The sequence below is a fragment of the Schistosoma haematobium genome, chromosome ZW (genome assembly GCF_000699445.3).
Source record: "Schistosoma haematobium chromosome ZW, whole genome shotgun sequence".
NCBI classification, from domain to species: domain Eukaryota; kingdom Metazoa; phylum Platyhelminthes; class Trematoda; order Strigeidida; family Schistosomatidae; genus Schistosoma; species Schistosoma haematobium.
This window is the reverse complement of record NC_067195.1, coordinates 26,323,228-26,337,523: the sequence shown is the minus strand read 5'-3', so window position 1 is coordinate 26,337,523 and position 14,296 is coordinate 26,323,228. Positions and strand designations below refer to the sequence as shown.

General features: G+C 38.8%; 2 protein-coding genes across 4 annotated transcripts; one reads left to right on the top strand and one right to left on the bottom strand.

The window, feature by feature from the left end:
• Positions 1 to 497: 497 nt before the first annotated feature.
• MS3_00003129 (uncharacterized protein) lies at positions 498 to 11,333 on the top strand (the record flags this gene model as incomplete). Of its 3 annotated transcripts, none has more annotated exons than XM_012946085.3 (4): positions 498 to 1,187; positions 1,223 to 2,318; positions 3,066 to 3,522; positions 10,229 to 11,055. In XM_012946085.3, the coding sequence occupies exons 2-4, from the start codon at positions 2,160 to 2,162 to the stop codon at positions 11,053 to 11,055; spliced, it is 1,443 nt and encodes a 480-aa protein (XP_012801539.2). In that variant the 5' UTR covers positions 498 to 1,187; positions 1,223 to 2,159. The 3 variants fall into 3 exon arrangements, with proteins under 3 accessions (XP_012801539.2, XP_051070864.1, XP_051070863.1); XM_051210847.1 differs by lacking the exon at positions 10,229 to 11,055 and having other exon boundaries at positions 498 to 1,051; positions 1,095 to 1,187; positions 1,223 to 1,423; positions 3,066 to 5,398; XM_051210848.1 differs by having other exon boundaries at positions 498 to 1,423; positions 3,000 to 3,522; positions 10,229 to 11,333.
• On the bottom strand, positions 6,994 to 13,358 carry RPL30 (60S ribosomal protein L30). Its single transcript, XM_051210846.1, has 6 exons — positions 13,020 to 13,358; positions 12,844 to 12,986; positions 12,609 to 12,739; positions 12,528 to 12,573; positions 11,244 to 12,468; positions 6,994 to 9,385 (listed from the first exon to the last, which is right to left on the bottom strand). The coding sequence occupies exons 1-5, from the start codon at positions 13,059 to 13,061 to the stop codon at positions 12,465 to 12,467; spliced, it is 366 nt and encodes a 121-aa protein (XP_051070862.1). The 5' UTR covers positions 13,062 to 13,358; the 3' UTR covers positions 6,994 to 9,385; positions 11,244 to 12,464.
• Positions 13,359 to 14,296: the final 938 nt, after the last annotated feature.

The window sequence follows — 14,296 nt, the reverse complement described above, 5'->3', positions numbered from 1 at the left end:
CATTGTAGAATTATTAGATAATTGGATCATTGTATCTCTACATTCGCTGTATTGTGAGCTTCCTTTGGATCCATAGACTAGACGCTTTATTTTTCATTGGTTATTTTTCATTAATTATGTAGCGTCTGCTACTTTCCCTCCTACTTATGACATGAATATACGTAAAGTAATGATTTCATACTAGGGAGTGTTCTGGTCTGATAATATAAGTTTATAAACTAATGACCGAACTACTGCTCGGTGTGTTCTATCGAACAGAAGTGTTAACGTTTTGGACTAACAGAAGTTAAAATTACCCCAGGCCTCAAACTCAAGAGTCACCTTGGCAATCAAAGCGTAAACTGAATGAAGCTAGCGATAGCCGAAAATAGTATAGGCGGAGTAAACAAATATGATAAGAGCTTATTTTGGTGAATTCGGTCTTAGTATATTGATCAACGTATGCATTTGTAACACAAAGAACCCATACTTAGTCGTGCAAGATGTCCTAATTTTAACGTGATATAAATTTAATAGATGGTGCTGTGACAGTTATTATATTGGTTCCCAAGACTTGTAGGAAAGAATGCTAATGGGAAGAGTAAAGCCTAAGATGATTGCTTTACAATAGACTTGTTAATTTGTAATATTCAATGAACAAGAAGCCGAATATTTGGTGTTCATTTGGATTCGACTCGAAAGTATATATTAGCATTTAATAACAATACACTAAATTCACATAATTTTGTACTCATTTTGCAATACAATGTCAAACTGAGCGTGAGATTGTTAACTTGTGCTCAGTTTTATGTTTAATTTGAGAGCCTTATACCTGAGTTCTCTTAATATGTCTCTGTTTGGTTGCCTGTCTATTAATCTGTCTGTTAATAGTGTTTCACTGTTTTATTGAGACATGAATATTAAAGACACACTGAGTAACTGACTTTGGACATTTTTTATTCATTTCAACACAGTGCAGATTAGACCAGTCTAATGAAGTCCTGGATTTATGTCATTACAATATAATTGCTGGAAGTTCCATTGCCAGTATTATCTCAATGACGGGAGAAAAGTTTGATTACTTTCCCTTTGTATGCATCAATTATTCTCTCCAGCCGCTCTATATAAAATCTTTGAACTCTCTTGGAAGTTACGAATATATGAATATTGTTTTTAATACAAATAAATCAATTTGTCTACCGAAAGAGGTAATGTCAAACAGTAGATTTACTCTGCTCTACAGCTTCTTATTAGTAGCATAAAGAAAAGCATCCAAGTTACCTTCAAAACCTGTTTTTTATGGTTTACGTGTAACTGATTTTCCAAAAATATTAGTCTTCACCGGATTTTTAAAAAAATTAAAGGTTGCGTTTTTATGAAAGATATTCGACGAAAAGAGTGTGATCGGATCAATTGTTAGATGACATATGATCGAGGACCACAAGTAGGTCAATAATCACTTGCCCAACTTAATAAATAAATTATTCACAAAACACCTTCCATTCAGTTAAGAAAGCAATCTAAAGATCCCAAGTGAAATAATCTACATGTAATAAGGTCTAATTCAATGCGACTTCCACATTTTTAATATTAGGATGAAGTGTTTTGTTTACTTTTTATTAACTCGCCTATTAATTAAACAAATACGGAGGATAAGCTGGGCAGGTAAATCAAGCTGACGAATCCTAAAATGGGACGAAGTGCGCGTCCTTGATTCCAGTGCTATCCACTGTCCGTCTCTACTTATAATGCTTGTGACCTAAAGGTAATATTGGGGTAATTTGCACAGGATGAGTATGTGCCAAAGGATTGCAAAGCTAAACATTAATGTCACGATTCAAATAACCAATGCAAATGAAAATGAGTTCCTATTTACATAGTCTTGACTGATTTCTACCGTATATTTTTCTCTTCATATATGGTGGGTACATTGATTTTCAACTTATTTGTGCTGACAGCTGCACATCTACGTGTCAGATCCACACAAATACAAACCATAATGATCAATAAACCAAGGCCATTGGATTGGCGATTATTAACCAATCAGATTCATCTTAGAGGTTTAGTTTCTGCTATCGACCGCTATGAACCGTTTTCGCCAATCAGAAACAAATATACTGGTGTAACTAATTTTAGTGAACAATGCTGTCATTTCGTTAATTTCACCATAACAGTTGCTAATGTCTCATCATTCATTCGGTTCTGGAAATAGCCTGTATAGACTGGATAGTGTGTTCAATGAACGGGCGGGACCGAGGATGCCAGGGACACAGAGTGAAAGACGGTATCGTCACCCTGTTGTTCCGATTTCATCAACAGATGCTCCACACTATGCTCAAGTGAGATTGATTGATAAATTAGGCTTAATATTGATATTTAAGACAAACTGTTTAAGGATTATTTGATAACTTAAAGAGTCCTTGCTTATTTAAATTATGTCATTTAACTCCACGACCAGGCCAAACTGGAAAGCGCTAACATCCTTAAGGCACATAGGACAACAAGTCAAGCACTACAATTAGTCATTATGTATGGCTCAATTTAAAGGCATTGCTTAGTGGCAAATATTATTATTGGTCGTTAGATTTATTAGAAAGCAATAAGCAAATCTTTGATCCCATGAGGACCACGGGATTCGGTAAGATTTTGGCATATATTGATATGTAGTTAGCTACAGTAAAATTTCAGTAACTAGTAAGAAACACGTGACCATATATGTGAAAAATTGATGACATTGGGATCCTCGTCAAATTTTTCTTTGGTGTTCAAGTATCATGGTATTTAGAATTGAATGATGATATTAAATATTTAACACCAGATATTCAGATTTTCGAGATAACTCTAAATTGAGAAAATAAAAGACATCAAAAGAACGATAAGTAGTTTCAAATGCTTTAAGTTAGAATAATGATTAAATGATATTGATATTCGTCCGTTATATTCAACTGCTGTGCAGCAGTATATTTTTAGTCTAATGAATTCACAAAAATTGACTAATAATAATATTGATTTTTAACCAGGATAAACCAAACTGTTTGCCTTGCTATTAAATTGAACTTGCATGTTATAAATTTGCGTCCATAAAGGCATCACAACTATATCCAATGAGAAGTTCTTCGGAGCGTGATAATGTTTACTGGTACAAACCCGGGTCTCTTGGACGATCATCTCAGGGGAGTAGCTCAAGCACTATTGGTCAGTCGATTGTAATACCAGTTGTTCATTTAGGTGCCTCTAGAGGATCCATTGCATCAAGTTCATACACAATGGCTTCTCATTCTTCTGAAAATCTAGATAACACACCAAATGCTCTGCAAACTGATAATAGCGAAAGTACTAAATCTACATTTAGAACTTCATCAGTCCTTACTACTGGTAATCGGCCAATAAATCGACCTGCACCACCACTTTCAGATCCTGAAGCTGAAGTCGATGCTTTAACAAATCTCTTAATGCAAAGCATGGAGACTCGGTCGTCTGTATCTTCAGTTGGAGCTGGTGGGACATTAACTTCTGGGCAAGACGCAGTCAATTCTTCTCCAGGTTAGTTTTTTCAGTATATGTACAATCTGTCTATTCCTTCCATCAACTCTCAATCCAATATAACTGCTTAGATGTATATGGCAATTGAAAGACTCTATATCAACGTTAGGTAATACAATATTTGAAGATAATCATTTCATAACAATTATGGAGTTGCGATTCACTTGTTTAGGTACTTTTCTGATTAGCCACAAAGCCACGGTTTAAACTTTTGTTTTTTATACTCAAGTATATGAAAACAAATAGTGTCACTTGGCCTCAATACTGTAGTAGGGACTCGAAGTCTGTTCTATGGATGTATATGCACGCGGTGTTAATTCACTAGCTAAGTTGATGTGAAAATAGTTTAGAGTTTTTTTACTTGTTCGTTTCGATTAAATTGATAAATTCATCCTCATTGAATCGCTATTGAAAATCTGAGTGCAAATCTTCTTGGCAAGGAAAGACTATGAATGGTTGGAAGGAAGCTCATATGGTTGGTCGTACAGATATATCTGTCAGTATAATACATGGTCAGATCTCAGTCAGTCAGACCCAGCGTAGAACGTGGTGCATATGTATATCGGTTCAAGTTGTCGTATCCCATTAGCACAGTGATATGAAATCGAACGGGCGAATCCCAGTATAGAAGAGGTAGTACCAGTATTAATAGTAATAAAAAAAAATAAGCCATCCAACATACAGTTCGAGATAATATACATTGGTGAAATAATAAAACTTATGAAAAACTCAGATATTTGGGATCTAATATAAGACAAGGAGTGGGTGTACCTGCGCTATTGCGAACGACTTGGCGCCATTATTTTCAAAGTTTCCAACCATTGAGTACGACAGTTGCTCGAACCCTCAAACAGGTAATCCACACCTACCTATGTGGTCCGAAACAACAAAGACTGTCTTCATAAGCTGAACAGTTCAGTTTAATCACATGTTTACTTATTAACTACCTAAATACGGTCAACTCGTAATTTAGAGAAATTTTTTATTTGGAATACAACCTTAATAGTTTATAATAAATAAGTTTACCTACGCCTGATATGCCTTAAATTGCAAGAAATTCTTACTGTTGTCCTTTTGTCATCATGTACCTCCAATTGCTAACAGAAATAAACACCATAACCACAAGCCGTATAGCACTCAGTGTAATTTTTAGTGGTTTATTTTGTACTTAGAACATCATATATAATGAAACAATTCTAAATTTATCTCGACCGTTGTTGTTACCTTGACGTGGTGGTTGGGCTTGTCTATCTTGATGAAGCAACCGAGCTACACTGGCTGGAACAACCGTTCCTCAAGGTCCTACCATGTCAGACAGGTCAGTTAAAGAGCAGTTAATACTAAAAGCAACAAACCTAAGGTACGAAGGCGAAGTCGTACTGCTGACTGTACAGAGGTGTGACAGCAGTAAGGTGTTTCCTTCAGACAACCAGCATGACAGCGATGCTGCCTTCCCACAAGGAGGGGTGGAGTTAGAAAAGGTCGACCCTAAAAATGCACACCTCGCCTTATCCCACGGATATCCGTCTCCGGCGGTAAGGTCTCAACAAGTACGGAGCTAACACAAAAATTACCCATAAAAAGGTAGTGTGTGACCGACCTCAAGTAGTTGTCCCTTGGGCACTGCGGTCACGCTCCCAGGTCACTGAGACCACCTCTAATCCAATTTCCTCTTCAGATATATCCAGAACAACCCTTCCACGGTGTGGGCAACCGGGAAGTGATAACCGCCCTCATACCTCTAACAGCACTCAAGACCACTGTATTCATAATCAACCTTCCTCTTCAATTCCTATTATTCCTCCTACATCGACTTTCACCTCTAAACTTCCTCTTTCGGCTTCCTCCTCAAGTGTCACCATAGCCAACGATTCTAGTGCTCAAAACACTGTTCCAGGTCTACTGAAACCCTGCTATAAACTACACATTCGAGTCTTCAATGTACGCACCCTATGTCAAATCGGTCAGCAGGCTTCCTTGGCTAAAACCCTAGAATTGATGTATGCTGTGTCTCCGAAACACGCATACAGGATCCCAGTGTGGTCATTCACTTGACCTCACCTCGGCAAAACGGGGAGTCAACGAGATACACCCTCCGTGTGTCTGGTGACCCGATGACCAGTTCTCGTGGACTGGCAGGAGTAGGCATAGAACTAAGCATGAGGGCGGAACAAGCACTGTTAGAGTGGATCCCCGTCAACAGTCGTCTATGTGCTGTTCGGCTAAACGGCTCCGTAAGGACTCGGAAGGATAGGGACACACGTCGTTGCCTTTTTGTCGTTTCTGCCTACTCTCCCACCGACTGCAGTTCAGATGAAGTGAGAGATGAATTTTACAGAAAGCTCTCTGAACTTCTTCAGAAAGCTAAACGTTCAGACACAGTACACGTGGCAGGTGACTTTAATGCCCAGATAGGTAGTTTAAACCAAACAGAAAGGCATTTAGGTGGGTATTTTAGTATTCCGGCACAACGATTAGATAATGGTGATCGCCTGCTGCAACTGTGCTGAGACAATCGTTTATTTTTAGCAAACACAAATTTTAAGCATAAAGAGAGACATCGTCTAACATGGCGACCCTCTACACCAAACCAACGATGGACTCAAATAGACCATGTTGCCATCAGTCATCGTTGGAGAGGGTCGGTAGAAGATTGTCGCTCATTCTGGAGTACCTGCTTGGACTCCGACCACGCCCTAATACGGGCACGCATCTGCTTGCGCCTCACTGGACGCAAAGAAAGCCACATTAAAATGACCCATTAGAACTGAATTGAGTAGCGAGAAAACCAAAAGTAGGTTCCAGGAACAACTGAGGTCACGATTAGGTAGTTCTGAAAACGAGGTTGACCCAGACGTTGCTTGGAAAGTTATACAAACAGCTGTGGAAACAGCAGTGACATCTATCAGTGATTTAAACCACAGGGTTACAAAGAACCAATGGATTTCCTCAAGGTCTATCGCACTGATGGATTCTCGTCAACTCATCCCATCAGGCTCTGAACACGATGAAGAGCGAAAACATATCAGAACTAGGTTAACCAAAAGTCTAAGAAACGACCGTGAGCAGTGATGGGCAACGAAAGCAAAAGAGATGGAAAAGGCGGCGACCATAGGGAACACAAGACAGCTCTACAGACTAATAAAAGAAACTGGAATTAATAAGTCAAGTGTAAGTCAGACTATTTCGGAAAAAGATGACACTCATCAGAGAACAGTTCAGCTGGCCTTCAGCTACTCTACAACTACCCTCCATTCGCAGACAGTGTGAATGGAATATTGAAGTAGGTCCCCCAACTCTAGCAGAAGTTCAAAAGGCTATAGGTAATCTGAAACGAGGAAGGGCAGCTGGTCTAGATGGATTTGCTCCAGAAGTCTTTAAGGATGGTGGTCCAATTTTAGTGATTAGGTTGACTAATATTTTAGCTAAAATATGGGAGTTAGACGTTAATCCATCTGGCTGGTCGCAATCACTTATCGTCCCAATATATAAGAAAGGGTCAAAATCATCCTGTGACAACCACAGAGGGATTAGTTTAACTAATATAGTATCTAAAATACTAGCCTCAATAATTATCGGACGCCTAACTAAGACTCGTGAACTGCAAACACGAGAGAATCAAGCTGATTTTAGACCTGGTCGTGGCTGCATCGACCACATATTCACCATTCGTCAGGTTCTAGAACACAGGCATACTTATCGGCGTCCGACAATGATAGTTGTTCTTGACTTATAAGCAGCATTTGACTCTGTTGACCGAGAGATTCTGTGGCAGTGTCTGTCATTGAAAGGCGTACCTCAGAAGTACATAAACCTTATGAAGGCTCTTTACTCGAACACTACTAGTCGAGTCAGAGCTTATGGCGAACTGTCATCTACTTTTGCAACCTCAAGTGGTGCCCGTCAAGGCTGTCCACTTACTCCATTTCTGTTTAACTTCATCATAGACCTACTGATGGAAATAACATTCTCGTCGACTGAATTCTCGGGTATTGATCTCCTTCCAGGAGGTCCACTTATCGACTTAGAATACGCAGATGATATAGTCCTGTTTGGTGAAGACGCCGATAAAATGCAGAGTCTTTTGGTAGCACTAAGCAACAATGCCGGAATGTTTGGAATGCACTTCTCGCCCTCTAAATGCAAGTTGTTGCTTCAGGACTGGTCTGCGTCAACACCTGAACTGATGATAGGGAGTGAAGTAGTCGAACGCGTCGACAACTTCACTTTTCTTGGAAGTCTGACTGGTTCTAATGGGTTGGTGTCTGACGAAGTCTCATCACGGATTCAGAAAGCTCGTTTGGCTTTTGCGAACTTACGTTACATATGATGAAGGCGAGATATTCTTCTATCAATGGAAGGACGAGTATACTGCGCGGCAGTTCGTTCTGCTTTAATTTACGGCAGCGAATCATGGCCATTAAGAGTAGAAAATGCTCGTAAGCTACTAGTATTTGACCACAGATGCCTTAGAAATATTGCTGGCGTCTGCTGGGATCACCGGGTCAGTAATAGTGAGGTTGGACGCAGGGTATTAGGGAATGATGTTAAATCAATCGATGAGATTGTGAATCTTCATCGTCTGAGATGGTTGGGCTACGTGTTACGTATGCCTGAACACCGATTACCACGACTCGCAATGCTAACCGAAGTTGGAGATGGTTGGAAGAAAGTTAGGGGCGGCCAAACCAAAACGTGGCATCAGTGTTTGAAGTCACCAACTTCTAGTCTGAGCCGTGTTGGTAGATGCAGACTACTTGGTTGGGGTCCGCGTGACTATCGTAACCAATGGTTGGAGACTCTTATTGACATGGCTCAGAATCGATCACAATGGCGTCGGTGTATACACTCTCTGTCTTCCCTTAAACTAAGAGGTTAAAATCGCTTCATATCTTTCTTTCTGCGAACTAATTCTTACTTCCTGTAGTATATCCTTATTGCAATCTTTCTTTTATATATTACCACCTCTGAATTAACTACTTTTATGAATCCCATGTTCATCGTGTTGTGTTAATGAGGTATGGCAACTTGAACCGATGTATATATGTGCCTGGTCCTACGTTGTAGCTGACTGAAATTTATCTGCGACCATTCATTAGCACTTGACTTTGTCAAGGATGCACTCCATGGATGTTTTAAAACTTAATAGCTTGCAGTAGATTTAGTTTAAATCTATTAAGTCTGGAGTCAGGGCTGATAGTTAGTTTTAAACAGAAAATATATGTTCCATAGTCTTGATTTCTTCGTGGTTCCTTATATAAGAACTCAAAATCAGCAGCAAAAAGCGACTAATTTACCTCTTCCTTATTGTTTATCGGGGACATATATCTTCTGTTTGTTCATTAAAAAATAATTTAACCAAATGGGATATTTTCCAAGCTCCAGAATTTAACTAAATTCTATCGCATTTCGATCATTTGATAATCTTATAGACATTATGTTTCAACTAAACAGATATGCATTTTGTATCCTTTTGATTTTTATCAATCATATTGTGTAGCGTTCTCCACCATGATTATTTGAATAAATTTGCCAAGAAATCTCTACTATTACTGTTCGGTAGTCAAAAACACAGGTCGAACGAAGAAATATTGCTTTTCAACTCGTTGTTTGTAGGGGCTCTACACTAATATATAGGTTTTACTAATGAGTAGAAATTCAATACCAATTAGATAGTGGTCAGGCACTTCAACAATATAATTACTAGTGACACGACTTTTGGAAACTTAAAACTATAGTGATTCTTTATAATCATTTAATTTTTACAGGTAGTTACATAACAGTAAGAATAGGAATTGAAATTGGTTGTAAACATAGATGCTTTGGTTAGCTGTGAAATTAAGTAATTAACAGGAACGGTGTCCTAAAAATTAGATAAGATTAGTTAACAAGCTACGTAAGATTAGAATTGACAATTAAAATGTTAACAAAATCAGAGTTCTGAAAATTCTAAAAGAAGAGAAGCCCAGAGTAGATTCACTAATTGCTACAAAATTTCAGTCTAACTTTATTGTTCAAAACAACTCTTACTTTTTCGTAATGATAGAGCATTTTAAAGTTATATTTTCAGCGGTAGGGAAATGTAGCAAAACAGTTTGGAAACAAGTAATTAGTGTCTCGCCTTATCAAATAATTAGTCGTAAGGGTTTAATCAATATTTCATATCTGCTGGGATTCATCAGTAAAATGTATTTGTGTCTTCATATCACCGCATACTGATCTGAGTTCGGAATCTCGTAATAAAATGCTGAAGTTATGAACTACGTGGTTTTATGTTTCCACCTGAGCGATCTCCACTTATCCCAAGGACAAGATATCAAATGAATGTCAACTGAAAAAGCGCTTTGTGTATTACCTAAATACCTACACAGTGTGCATTGTAACTGGTATGCTCGCTCTTGCAATTAGAGGCAAACAGAAAACTTAAGATTCAGGTTTACGGACAATTTTTGTAAATATGAAATTCTAGAAAGGTGATCATTTCTCAATAATCCAAATTGCCAGCTAAAATAAAAGCTCAAATGAAATCAGCTAACCTATCTTTAAACGTTAAGAAAATTGTCAGCCTTGATATCGATTGCTTAGAATGTTGGTATTTAATTTTGAAATTACAACCAGAATAGTTCTCATAATTTAACGTTCTTCGTAGTTGGATTCGTATGTTATTTGTGATATACCTATATGTCTTTTCCGTTCCCCTTAATAGCTGGGAGTTTACGGCGTGGGAGTGGTCTCAACTCTCAGTTTGGACGTTTGCAACAGCACTCAGGCCTTACTTCCACTGCTGGAGGGAATGTGAATGGTGGTCGCGGTAGTCCATTGGCAACAGCGGTCACTTCTGCTTCAACAACTGGGAGCTCATCAACAAACTCTCCCACTGAATCAGCTTCTAGTATGTGTATTCCTAATGATACTGCCAGCGCAATGACCAATGCAACTGCGGGTCAAAACATATGTTTTCGATGTCGTCGTTCACTTGTCCCACCGGAAGGTAGCACACTTAGTGGCAGTTTAGCTTCGACAAACAATGTTGTGACTCTAACAGGCGCTTTAGGTGTAAAACTTCATGTGGCTTGTTTTACATGTTATCGTTGTGCTGCTCCGCTGAAGTCAGATGCATACTACCACAATCTAAGACGTTTGTTATGCCCAGCCTGTGTACGTGACGGGGCTGTTGAGGCATGTTCAAACTGTCATAGACCCATAGGTGACAGAGTAGTTCACGCTCTTGGGATGCCCTATCATCCCAACTGCTTCGTCTGTGTAGTATGCGCAGGTAGACTAGATTCTAGACCTTTTACCATTGATGTTCATGGTCGACTACACTGTCTTACTGATTTTCATAAACGCTACGCGCCAAGATGTGCGTCATGTGGAAGGCCGATAGTACCAGATGCTGGATGTCAAGAAGCACGTCGTGTTGTCTCAGGAAACTCAAACTATCATTTAGAATGTTTTGGAGTTCAGACACTACCTCAAAGCTTAAATCTAAAGTCAACAGCTTTCAAGGTTAGCGGTAGTATTGCCAGTTAGTAATATTACAGCCTGGAAAATATTCATCGACGTTGCCGGAGACAACCTGGAACCTTTATTCTGAGATCCACATGAACAGAACTTGAAACAACTTTCTGGCTTAACATTAGAAGCAGTATCACACAATTCACCATGAAAAGAAACTTGGATTCCCCCATATAACTTATCAGTTAATACCAACTTCTTACCTTATTCTGATGACTGTTTTTCGACGGCGATTTTATGTACTGTCTGATACTTCTTTTCAGCGTTTACAATATATGTCCCAATTTCCCTTCTCTATTTAGTAAATCCCTTCCTGTAGGTATAAAGCCACTAATTAGCAACAATATTCCTTTACCTTTTCATGGATTGTATACAATAACTTCCATTTTTGATTGTCTGTTTAACCAGTTTGTGAGAACGTCAACATATACATATCTTGATGCACTGACAAGGGGGTTAGTGACTTATACTTCTTATTGTAAGTACACTGTCGACCGTCTTTGTTTTATCAGAATAGCTCGTGCACGCAAAGGACTCCTAGAATTAATCAGTAGACGAAACCCAAATAGTCTTACGTGTAGATAACCACGCCGTTTATAAAACCATGCATAATTTCTGGTTGGATGTCATCATCCGTCGTATAGAACATGGATTGTTTTGTGGTCATACAGAACTATGCGAGACAGTCACATGGCCTCCAATAACAACATGTGCAGTTAACAGGCACGCACAATCCCACAGCTACACTAAGCTGAGATAGTTCACCTAACTCAAAATTAGAACGTCCGTCCTACCAGCCTTTCAGATAGTTTCTTTTGTATACCTGGGACGCAATCGCTTTGCGCGGGGTAATATTGACCCAAATAATCAGAAAGTGGCACATACCCACGCGCATAGCAGCAGGATTACGCCGAAATCTTAATCATGATATGCAAGGACAGTATGTAAAGGCCTCAAGAACCATGATTTGAATGTCCAGCAAGTACATAGTCTCCACACTGAGTAGGTTAGTTTAACCAACCTCCAACACAAGGGTCCACAAAATTAAGGGACTAAAGGGGGAAGAACTACCAACTTAAAAGTAACACTACTCGGTCATACATGCCACTTTTGTCGAACAACTCGGCCAGACCAAGTGATTCGTGATCTGACCAGCATGAAAAAATGTAGATTTCCGTCATAATTATTACGACACTTTCCTGAAACGCTTTATATTTGTACCAACTCATGTAGAAGCCTGCGAATAAACGGTCCTGACCTCGAAATAATTCTTAACTTGAACAGCGGAAAGTGTAGGAAAAAACTTGTTAGATACCTTACAAGACGAAATCATGCGGATTTTATGACGGTTTTATGTATATATATAATGGAACCTGCGATATCCCTCAAGACGCGTTTTGGGGGAAAAATAAGTTTGACATTATTTATCTGTCACCAATCCCAAGAGAGAAGACATAAGATTCGTGGAAAATTTATTAGGTTATTACTTTGTTTCCGCCTCGTGTGGCGCAGAACGGATGATGTCAGAATCACCTTAGGAAATGTATAGTGCATTAAGGAGATCTTACCTGGATCCTCAATGGCTAGAGTGCTTACTCTGTAGTATTTCCCACACGCAGTTCCAAGATCGCGGTTGGTTCCGTTGTAGTGATGAACACCAGTCTTCGACAACATAGCGTAGTATTCTATTTCGGTTTTCCTAAATATGATTTAACAACATTCCGTTAGAAATATCTAATAGAAAGGTTATCTCATGCGTCTTCGTAACCCTCACTGGGCTCAGACAAAGGCAAACCAACATACCTTAATGGAGGAGCATTGTTGGCAATAATTATTAATCTCGCTCCTCCTTTGCGTAAAAGACGAAGAGTTTGCCGTAAGCCAATAGAACATTTCCCACTTTTCATCACCAGAGCTAAGCAACTATTAATGGATTCCAACGCTTTCTAAAAACATAATGTGAAAAAAGTGCACATTACAGCCTTTTTACATCCCGTTACAGCCTTCCCAGTCGGAGCCATCCTTAACGTGACAATCCACTGGCGGTTCTTATCTTGTCACTATTTCAAACAAACAAGCATTACACAATAGTGAATGCACACTGCAAATATTAAAACAAAATTCAGTGATGCAGTTAGGATTTTCTGAATGGAAAGGAATTAAATTTGACAGATTATTCTAATTAACTTTGCGGCGGGAAAAACATTCTCGGTATCATTAGATATCATGAGTTTTTTTGCGGTAGCTTAGTGTTCCATATTGAGTATAGCCTAGTGTGAATACTTGTGAAGTGTATACCATAGGGAAAGGGATTGTTTTATATAGTTTTTTGAAAGGATCAGAAAGAAGTATGCATTACTTATTGTTAAGTGTCAATGGAAGGGACATCATGTAATGCATATGGAGACGCGCATGCCCTTCTGTTTGATAGAAAGTGTGGTACTGAACTCACTCTGAAGAGAGATCGTGAATGTATCGCAATTGGTCAACATCAACATCTTGGGTTTATTCGTATTACGAGGGCAAAGCTTATCGCTCAACCAGATATATGTCACTACCCAGGTCGTTAAAAATTAAGACATAGCTACATCCCGAAATCTTCCAAATCCATAAATCACCTGAATACACCAGCGCACAAAAATCAACATCATATAGATCGTGATTGAGCAATGAGAGAAAGAGTCCAATCATTATTCTTTTTGCCGCTAAACTTGTCTCTGAAAACCGATCAAATAAAGTTAAGTAAACTCTAATGGCTTATGAACGTCCCATATATGGTCACCTCCGTAAGACATCCAGTATTATTAGCGACTTTCTTTTTGTGGCATACGATCTGATGTTCAGCTCTATCAGATGCTTGAAGCCAACATGCACCCAGTGAGTGTGTTTTTATGGGACAGTCGAAATATATGAGGCAACCAGTTGATTTATTTTACTATACCTGCCAGACTCAAACGTATCAGTTTCCGAGAAGATACATTAATGATGTTTCATGTACTTTTTGCTGTGGAAGGCACAGAATCCACTCGGTTATTGAAAGTTTTCTTGATGTAACCTCTTCGCTATGCTCGTGTGACTAGACCTTGTAACCAGTTATGACTAGTCCATTCCTAGTAAAAAACATACAACTAAAGAGTTTGCAGCTACTAAATATAAGTTTGTAGAAGGATATTCTGGAAAAATCTGTGCCATTTTCCTATCTCAACTACTCGACCTCCTAAATTATCATTTCTATATCTATTCTAACTGCATTATA

Coding starts and splice junctions, on each gene's coding strand:
- RPL30 (XM_051210846.1), bottom strand. CDS start 13,061: ATGGCTCCGACTGGGAAGGCTGTAACGGGATGTAAAAAGGCT. Junction 12,740..12,843: donor AACAATGCTCCTCCATTAAG/GTATGTTGGTTT, acceptor AATCATATTTAG/GAAAACCGAAATAGAATACT. Junction 12,574..12,608: donor TCTAGCCATTGAGGATCCAG/GTAAGATCTCCT, acceptor ACATTTCCTAAG/GTGATTCTGACATCATCCGT.